This window comes from Pollachius pollachius (assembly GCF_949987615.1).
Source record: "Pollachius pollachius genome assembly, chromosome: 17".
Classification (NCBI taxonomy): Eukaryota; Metazoa; Chordata; class Actinopteri; order Gadiformes; family Gadidae; genus Pollachius; species Pollachius pollachius.
This window is the reverse complement of record NC_136950.1, coordinates 12,382,949-12,392,024: the sequence shown is the minus strand read 5'-3', so window position 1 is coordinate 12,392,024 and position 9,076 is coordinate 12,382,949. Positions and strand designations below refer to the sequence as shown.

Here is a 9,076-nt window from a genome sequence, read left to right as displayed (position 1 = left end):
AAATCTTAATCCACAGAATCATTTCTCTGCAGCAATCCCTTTGTCCCCCCTTCTACGCCCTTCGGAAGAGTATAGCTAACCCACCATGAAATATGCAAGCATCTAAGCCCCGCCGTCTTGAGGAGAAATCATTGTTTTTTTAAATCGTTATTAAGGAAACTGAAAGTGTTCTGAAGAGGATTTTATAGCTAAAGCATTTAACTTCTTCTACGGCTCTAGTTCTATAGAGCTTTTAAAAGGCTGATTGTAGTTTCAGAGTGCCTGAGATTTCACCCCCCCCCCCCGTTCAGCGTTGCAGTGGTCGCACATTGTCGCTGTGTGCTCTCGGCCGCCTGCGGGCCGGGGAAGCCCTGTCCGCCTTGTCTTATCATCCTCGCCCACTGACTTTACAAGCAAACAAACCGCCTGATGGACACACGCCACTCATAGCTCACGCCGGTGTGTTCCCACGGTAACACCGACGGCATCATGACTGAATGACTGAATGAAGAGTATTGTCCCCCCCCCCCCCCCCCCCCCTTCGTTTCCTTGACCGCAGTGCATGGATCATACTTCCCTTGACCACACACACACACACACACACACTCTCAGACTCACACTCTCCCCTCTCCGTGTGATTGGATGGCCTTGAAACCCAAGCTGGGACAAAGATCCCCTCCTTGAGAAAAGACAAAAAACTACTCACCTGTAACCTTGTGAAAATTGGTGACTCATCCAAGATGCAGGGTTTAACACAGACACACAACTTAAACCGTGCCATGTATTTATTTTGCTGCATGCGACTTGCAGATGGTTCTTTCTGGGGTGTCTTCGCACTGCCGGGGGATACGTAGGCTTTCCAGGGTCGCCGTGGTGACAACAGCAGAGACGTCCCCCACCATTTATTAGTTTCTCATACATCACAGTATAGTGACGAATAGACCTCAGAGAGTTTAACGTGTTTCACTTTCCTTTGCACACATGGAGTAGGGAACAAGCTTTGATCATGGGTAGAAATAAATACCTTACAAACCGTTTCGCCACAAATTGCCCGTAACGCTTATTTAGAAGCGATGACCGCTGTAAGCTTACAGTCTGAAGGGTCTCTATAGAGGGCAAAGAGGGTCTACATTCAGCATGAAATGTAACCTGGTAACCAAAATAGATAAGCATTTGTAAAAACCTAGATTTTTTTGTTGGCCAACTAGGAAAGAAGCAGTAAACAATTTGGCCAATCCCTTTAATATATTTCCGCATAGAAACGCGCTGCCTAGAAAGACTTAGGCTAAGGAACGCGCAATAAGCTAATAAGTGTAACTCAAATGTCTATTAGAAAACTGCACACCTTGTTCTGTTCTGCCTTTAAATGTATGTATTTAACAGTTTGGAGTGCAATCGCGCCATCAGTTTATTTATTTTATAGTGACCTATAGCAGTATGACATTGAATGCAGGGGGCGCTTCACACAAGTGTTGTCATTTACCATAACCGCTTTATAGGCCTACATACAACGCCTGGGTTCATTGTGTTAATAGAGTAAGCAGTTTGGGATTAAGACTGTGGAAATCGATGTGAACCGCTGGAAAGTGTAGTTAGAACTGGTATAGCAGCATTTGAACAAACATTGGAGAATTACCATTCAAAACTTCTGTGTGATGCAAGTTGTCATGGGTAGCCTGCATACATCTGCAATGTTAATGTTCAAACATTTACACTGGCCATTTGACACAATCATTTATTTCCGTAATGCACAAAAGGCAACATGTATACTAAGAAATGGACACGAATGCAAACATAAAGTGAGTGTTTACGAACAACATATTTTTGCCGCTTGGATTGTAAAATGGCCCTTAAAACATATGTTAGAGATTGTAGATGTTGAAATTAAATGAATGACTCATACAGTATACATGAATGTCCCTTCTAAATCAGCTCCGAACTGTATTCTAGCTGAACTAAAATCCTTTTCCACATTTCTCCTTGATTCAGATTTTTTTTACAGAAGAGGTAGCCAAATTCAGTTTGACAACGACCAATGTTTGTTTTAAAAAAAAAAACTTGGGCTGTCTGTCTTTATCTTTAAATGTCCCCCCTCTGCTTCGTCATCCCATTTTTATGTTTGTTTTTTGTTTTCAGGTGACATTTTCACAGTTATTAATGTGAATTATACACGTGTATAAATAGTGTTGGAAGAAAACTCTGGTGCTTCATGTCGAATGTCTGGAGGCAAGGCAAGCGAAACCACTGTGTGCGTGCGTGTGAGTGTATCCCTGTTAAAAACGCTTTTTGTCTCACAGAGGAGTAGCCCATGTAAAAATAAATATATGCCTTGTATATAACATTTCATTGATCCCGCTGGTCGAAGCTGACCACAGGGACTGCAGGAAAAAAGAGGAATTATTACTGACAAAAGGAGATAAAAAAATAATAATGATCGTGTAACGCTGTGCTTCCTTCTGAACTACAAAATCCCCTATCAGAGGAAGGGAATCAAACTGTGTATATGAGTATTCATTGTACAGAGAACATTTTAAGAAATTAAAGTAATTAGTTATTGTAATTAATCACGCGGAACCGATGTTTCATTGATAAAATCTTAAAGCCTTTTTTTTTTTATTCAATAACCTTCATTCTCAGACGTGGAGGTTTTCGTATCAGGTTGCCTTGAGGCGCCCCGGCACCCTGGGGAGCACGGAGCACACACACCCTATGCCTACTCGTGATCTAGCTGTCGAACCAAAATGTGATGAGAGGCCGTTGAAAAACTGAAGGTGGGGTTAATCGGGGGGAGTGCTGCTGTGACTTTTATCGAGGCAATCTGAAACGCAAAACAACCCCAAACGTAACATATCGCGTGTAGATACACACTGTAACCATCAACTACACTGTATGGAAAGATGCTAGAGTGGAGTCGTTGCGTAATATACCGCCCCCCCCCCCCCCTAACCGCGTATTAAATGAAGAGATCGATGTATGAGCCAAATAGCTGAATGAACCCCTCCGATGACCTCCAATGATATGTCGTTAAGAATCACAGGGAACTCGATTCCTTCTGCTCAGGAGTCAAAAGGAACAATTTTTATTCTGTTCTTGAAGCAAAGTAAAAACAATAGATTTCCTTTTTGATTATTTTTTTTTCTTTTGGTTGGATCTTGCCTGTGGAAATGGAACCATATTTAATAAATATATCTGACCACCTTTACGGAAGGTTGACTTTGTCTTTACTCGGATTTCTCGTATACGTGTTTCTTTGTAGATTGACAGGTTTATGCATTGAAGTTGAGACAGATACGGACGTAGCCTATTGACACTGTTTATTTCTGCTAGCGTTGCCCATGATTAAGAATGCCCTCTTCCAGGAAAAAAAAAATCTTTCGATTTTCTGTTATCAAAAGGGTCAAATAACATTATCAGCTCCTATCACATTATTTCACTACTCATTGTTACAAATGCAATAGATTAAGAAAGCGCAGGCTCGAAGTAAAGCCTACGAAGATCAGGGTGAGATATTTGTCCCTCCTCAGCCCAGCCGTTTGAGGAGCTGTACAGCTTCTTGATGGACCTGTGGAGAAGTGCATGTATTCAGCTTAAGCCACAAAACAACCCAAACAACATATGCTTTCCTCAAGGTATTTGGACTGGACTCATAAATTATCAAAATTGTTGGCATTACAATAGTTGAGCAGTAAAATCAGGGGCTTTTTGGGGATGTGTAAAGAATTGTATTGTAAAGAATACAATATGTGTAAAGAATACATAATTGTATGAATGAAACGCTTATACAGACATAAAAAAATAAATAGCTAGGACTTATATCACTCACTCATACTTTTTTAGCATTTTCCTTTTCAACTATACTTTTCCTAATTCAAGAATAAGTGTTGTTTTCTAGGGTCCCATCCCATTGGGTATGGCCGAGGCCTACCTCTTTGTCCTCTGTGGTGATGGGCCGGTAGTCTCTGGCCTTGGTCAGCCACAGGTGGGCGTTCTCCTTGTCCTTCAGGGCCAGATAGGTCTTCCCCAGCATCAGCAGATTCTTACTGTAGAAGCCCGGTTTCACTGAGGGGGAAAACACAGCACTTGGGATGAGCCAGTCAATGATGTGGCAAAGTTTGGATCCGAACCCCACTTTGTTATTTCAAATGGTGTGTTTGGTGGCGCTCCTCTTTTACCTTCTTCTGCTTTCAAGAAGAACTCCAGAGCCTAATGGAGTCAGTAAAATACGACTTATTCCTGTTCATATTGTAAAGAGCTGCTCTCATGTGTTCTTCCAGCCCTTTTAAACATTTGTGTTTGGAATCGGGCTAAGGAGTGCTGACTGCTCACCTCTTCGTACGAGGACGTTGGGGGCGTCCCGAAAATCACGGTCGCCAATTTCCGGAGGGACCATGACAACTCGGCAAAAGAGAAGCACCTTTTGGACGAGCAGGCGCGGCGGTGTTTACTGTTTGACCAATTGCACGTCTCAAGTACAAAGTTCTCCAATAACTGGATTCACTTTTAATGGTGCACAACATGTCAGACAGACCAGAGGACATTAAAACAGACTCACCAGTATCCTAATATGTATACTGTGGTAGGGTCATTAGGATTGAGCTCCTTAGCTCTCTGCAAAGGGAGGACAGATCAATATTTCTAAAGCATTACAAACATGAGTATTTTCCCCCGTCAGGATTCATAAAGGAACACACAATGTACTGGAACAACCTATGTGTATGTTGGAACACCCTATGTATTTATATATATATATATACAGTGGGGCAAAAAAGTATTTAGTCAGCCACCAATTGTGCAAGTTCTCCCACTTAAAAAGATGAGAGAGGCCTGTAATTTTCATCATAGGTAAACCTCAGCTATGAGAGACAAAATGAAAAAAAAAATCCAGAAAATCACATTGTCTGATTTTTTAAGAATTTATTTGCAAATTATGGTGGAAAATAAGTATTTGGTCACCTACAAACCAGCAAGATTTCTGGCTGTCACAGACCTGTAACTTCTTCTTTAAGAGGCTCCTCTGTCCTCCACTCGTTGCCTGTATTAATGGCACCTGTTTGAACTCCTTATCAGTATAAAAGACACCTGTCCACAACCTCAAACAGTCACATTCCAAACTCCACTATGGCCAAGACCAAAGAGCTGTCAAAGGACACCAGAAACACAACTGTAGACCTGCACCAGGCTGGGAAGTTTGAATCTGCAATAGGTTAGCAGCTTGGTGTGAAGAAATCAACTGTGGGAGCAATTATTAGGAAATGGAATACATACAAGACCACTGATAATCTCCCTCGATCTGGGGCTCCACGCAAGATCTCACCCTGTGGGGTCAAAATGATCACAAGAACGGTGAACAAAAATCCCAGAACCACACGGGGGGACCTAGTGAATGACCTCCAGAGAGCTGGGACCAAAGTAACAAAGGCTACCATCACTAACACACTACGCCGCCAGGGACTCAAATCCTGCAGTGCCAGACGTGTCCCCCTGCTAAAGCCAGTGCATGTCCGGGCCCGTTTGAAGTTTGCTAGAGAGCATTTGGATGATCCAGAACAGGATTGGGAGAATGTCATATGGTCAGATGAAACCAAAATAGAACTTTTTGGTAAAAACTCAACTCGTCGTGTTTGGAGGAGAAAAAATGCTGAGTTGCATCCAAAGAACACCATACCTACAGTGAAGCATGGAGGTGGAAACATCATGCTTTGGGGCTGTTTTTCTGCCAAGGGACCAGGACGTCTGATCCGTGTGACGGAAAGAATGAATGGGGCCATGTATCGTGAGATTTTGAGTGAAAACCTCCTTCCATCAGCAAGGGCACTGAAGATGAAACGTGGCTGGGTCTTTCAGCATGACAATGACCCCAAACACACCGCCCGGGCAACGAAGGAGTGGCTTCGTAAGAAGCATTTCAAGGTCCTGGAGTGGCCTAGCCAGTCTCCAGATCTCAACCCCATAGAAAATCTTTGGAGGGAGTTGAAAGTCTGTGTTGCCCAGCGAAGGCCCAAAAACATCACTGCTCTAGAGGAGATCTGCATGGAGGAATGGGCCAAAATACCAGCAGCAGTGTGTGAAAACCTTGTAAAGACTTACAGAAAACGTTTGACCTCTGTCATTGCCAACAAAGGGCATGTAACAAAGTATTGAGATGACCTTTTGTTATTGACCAAATACTTAATTTCCACCATGATTTGCAAATAAATTCTTTAAAAATCAGACAATGTGATTTTCTAGATTTTTCTTTTTTCATTTTGTCTCTCATAGCTGAGGTATACTATGATGAAAATTACAGGCCTCTCTCATCTTTTTAAGTGGGAGAACTTGCACAATTGGTGGCTGACTAAATACTTTTTTGCCCCACTGTATATATACATATACACATGGTTATTATTCAACACAGCAGCAAATTACTGTTTACCTCCATATGCTTCCGGATGACAAGGGATTTCTCCAGCTTGTGTTTGGTTCCCATGTAGTCCCCTAAATCACTGAGGAGGATACCATACCACTGTGTGAGAGGGGAGAAAATTAGGATGAAACGTGTATGTGGTTTAGCATCTTCCATAGTAACTAGTATCTTAGTACACAAAGTCAAACGCATCTGAATCAAAAGCTCCAGCTCATTGAGTTTTATGACACAAGGGCAGAGAGGCCATTAGATAAGGTTTGCTTACATTATACAGGATTCCCATTATTTTGATCTTATTTTCTGGTATTTTCCAGGACATCAACCAAAACCTTTCTGTGCTCAGTTGTGCATATTCCCCGTATGGACTGTCAGTGGCAGCAATCCTATTCTATTGAATGTGTACCATGATACATTTTGAACAGTGAACGAAATTCATTGAGGTGTATTATAACCTAGGATATACAAGCATTTAACGTCAATCTATTTGCAAATAGATTTTTTGAAATGTCTTTCTTTTTATATTTAATTTATTTTCTGGAGGAAACTGGAAAGAACAATGATATAGATGGAATGCCTTGATTTTGAACTAAGCTGCTTTAGGCTTGGAAGGATTCATCGACCACCAGAATGGGGCCAGCTCCTGGAGTTACAGCGAAAGCCCTCATGAAACACCCTGACGCATGGGTAGGATGTTAAACTCGCTTTCCCCAATCTTACAATTTTCCATAACGTGTTCCAGGACACTCTTTACATTTGAACATTTTCTATGACTGGAAAACAACTTTTTAATATCAAGGTTTTCCAGGATACATTATATGACTGAATTTGGTAGACTTTTTGATTTTGACTCTCAAACACCTTTACCTGTGTCAATATGTAGTTATACATCTATTGCTATAAGTAGAACAGACAAACCTACTCCACCTAGTCAAGTACTGGTTTGTTTGTTTCTAGCATGATGAACGCACCAACCGTGAGGTGAGCATAATCTTTGAATTAATAATGGTTATAATTAATGTGAATACACAGAGTTGATGGGGGTGAGCTTTACTTACTTTGTGCGACGCGAAGCATGCATCATCTTTCTCAAGGGCCTTCTCGGCGTAGCCAAAGGCCTCGTACACCAGCGCCTTCTTCTGGTCGGCGGGCACGCCCTGTACCATGGCCCGGTCCCGCGTGGCCCGCGCCAGCCTCCATAAGAACTCTACGTCATTACTGAAACCACGTAGGTTTAGACTTGTGGGTGATGCCATTCAGACCTGTGATTCATACCACTGTCCGATTCTTGGGTGTCATAACTGCAACTCATACGCATGATATACACAAATTCAACATGTCACTGGATTAAGACTGACGGCTATGCATAGCCCTTATTACTGCTCTAAAAACAGCCCTGAAGGGGTAGGCAGAGCCAGAGTCACAAGGCAGGGGGATTTTGTTTAAGCTGTGAGATGTGATAACCTGATCCCAATACATTAACAGATATCTAGGCCTTAATGCCTAATGCCTAAACTTTTTCAACTGCAGATCATTTTAAGAGCATATTATAAACAAGGCAGCACAATATTAACCTGTTGTTATACTGTTGTAGAAGTTGATAAAGCTTTTCTGTCTCTGCACAACTGTGGAGGTAGTCAGCCTGCTCAATAATCTCCTCTTCTGCTGTACAATAGAAAAGCACATTGTATTTGTTTAGAATGAATGTGTTATGTAATATTTGTATGGATGGATGGATGGAGGACAGACAAATCACCTTTTTCTAAAGCAAAGACCACTGCTGCACTATGAATTCCTCTGTAAGCTTCATGGCCCAGGTAACACACTGCAGGTAGTCCTAGGCAGAACGCTAATCTCCCACTCTGTAGAGAAAGAGACACAAAGTCAGCTCAGGTTACCAGGTGCATCTATTAATTAACAGGTAAAGCCTACACATGACAGTTGTCATGCCACTGTTTGCTCAGGAGGGCGTCCGTTTAGGTTTTCTTAACGTGGGGTTATGATGGGTAATAAACTACAGATCTATCAATGCTCGCCCTTTCACCTACATTGCATTTAAATCATACCGATAATTCCAAGGTCAAAACACGATGATCTAACCCTTAAGAACTAAATTACGGTCCGATGCAACTAACCATTAGTCATCAACTTCCATTGAATAGCAGTATGAATCATTATTTACAATTAAAAATGCGTTAGTTCTCTTCGCCGTTGTCCAAATAAACGATGCAACTCCCCTGCTCCTGATGATCGGGTTGCCAGACAGCAAACTCCTTGTTAAAAACCGCATTAGTAGTGCCCCTGTCATGCTGGCAGACGTCTACAAGGTACTGCTGAACGATAAAAAAAATAGACGGATACTTGTTGAAAAAAGGAGGAGTGCATTCAAGATTGCAACGCAGTGATAATGTTACAAAACCGTAAAGCTGTTTTGCCATATGAATCTTTGACCTATGAACAATTCATTTGAATTGGTAAACTATAATCAAACGTTAACTTAATACATATCAAAAAACACAATTTAGTGGTGGTTATTCAGTTTTAACTGTTCCGTTTTACGTGACTGCTATTGAATGCAACTCAATAGCGCCCGCCATGTTTTTACTGTCGATATGAAACAGAATATGAGCATAATAGTTCCGGAATCATTTAATATTGGTACATTTAGTTTAACGACTGATAAGTTATGATATAATT

The 9,076-nt window shown here is 41.6% G+C and overlaps 1 protein-coding gene across 4 annotated transcripts; it reads right to left on the bottom strand.

Annotated features, from left to right (window-relative positions):
• Positions 1-106: 106 nt before the first annotated feature.
• rmdn1 (regulator of microtubule dynamics 1) lies at positions 107-8,697 on the bottom strand. Of its 4 annotated transcripts, none has more exons than XM_079754663.1 (10): positions 8,562-8,697; positions 8,136-8,241; positions 7,954-8,044; positions 7,438-7,597; positions 6,392-6,481; positions 4,532-4,587; positions 4,306-4,423; positions 4,152-4,182; positions 3,905-4,038; positions 107-3,541 (listed from the first exon to the last, which is right to left on the bottom strand). In XM_079754663.1, exons 1-10 carry the CDS (start codon positions 8,685-8,687, stop codon positions 3,500-3,502), a joined length of 954 nt encoding a protein of 317 aa, XP_079610789.1. In that variant the 5' UTR covers positions 8,688-8,697; the 3' UTR covers positions 107-3,499. The 4 variants fall into 4 exon arrangements, with proteins under 4 accessions (XP_079610789.1, XP_079610791.1, XP_079610790.1 ...); XM_079754665.1 differs by having other exon boundaries at positions 4,306-4,393; XM_079754664.1 differs by having other exon boundaries at positions 7,954-8,041.
• Between the last annotated feature and the right edge of the window lie 379 nt (positions 8,698-9,076).

Coding starts and splice junctions, on each gene's coding strand:
- rmdn1 (XM_079754663.1), bottom strand. CDS start 8,687: ATGACAGGGGCACTACTAATGCGGTTTTTAACAAGGAGTTTGCTGTCT. Junction 4,588..6,391: donor TCATCCGGAAGCATATGGAG/GTAAACAGTAAT, acceptor CTCCCTTTGCAG/AGAGCTAAGGAGCTCAATCC. Junction 4,424..4,531: donor GTATACATATTAGGATACTG/GTGAGTCTGTTT, acceptor TTGGTCAAACAG/TAAACACCGCCGCGCCTGCT.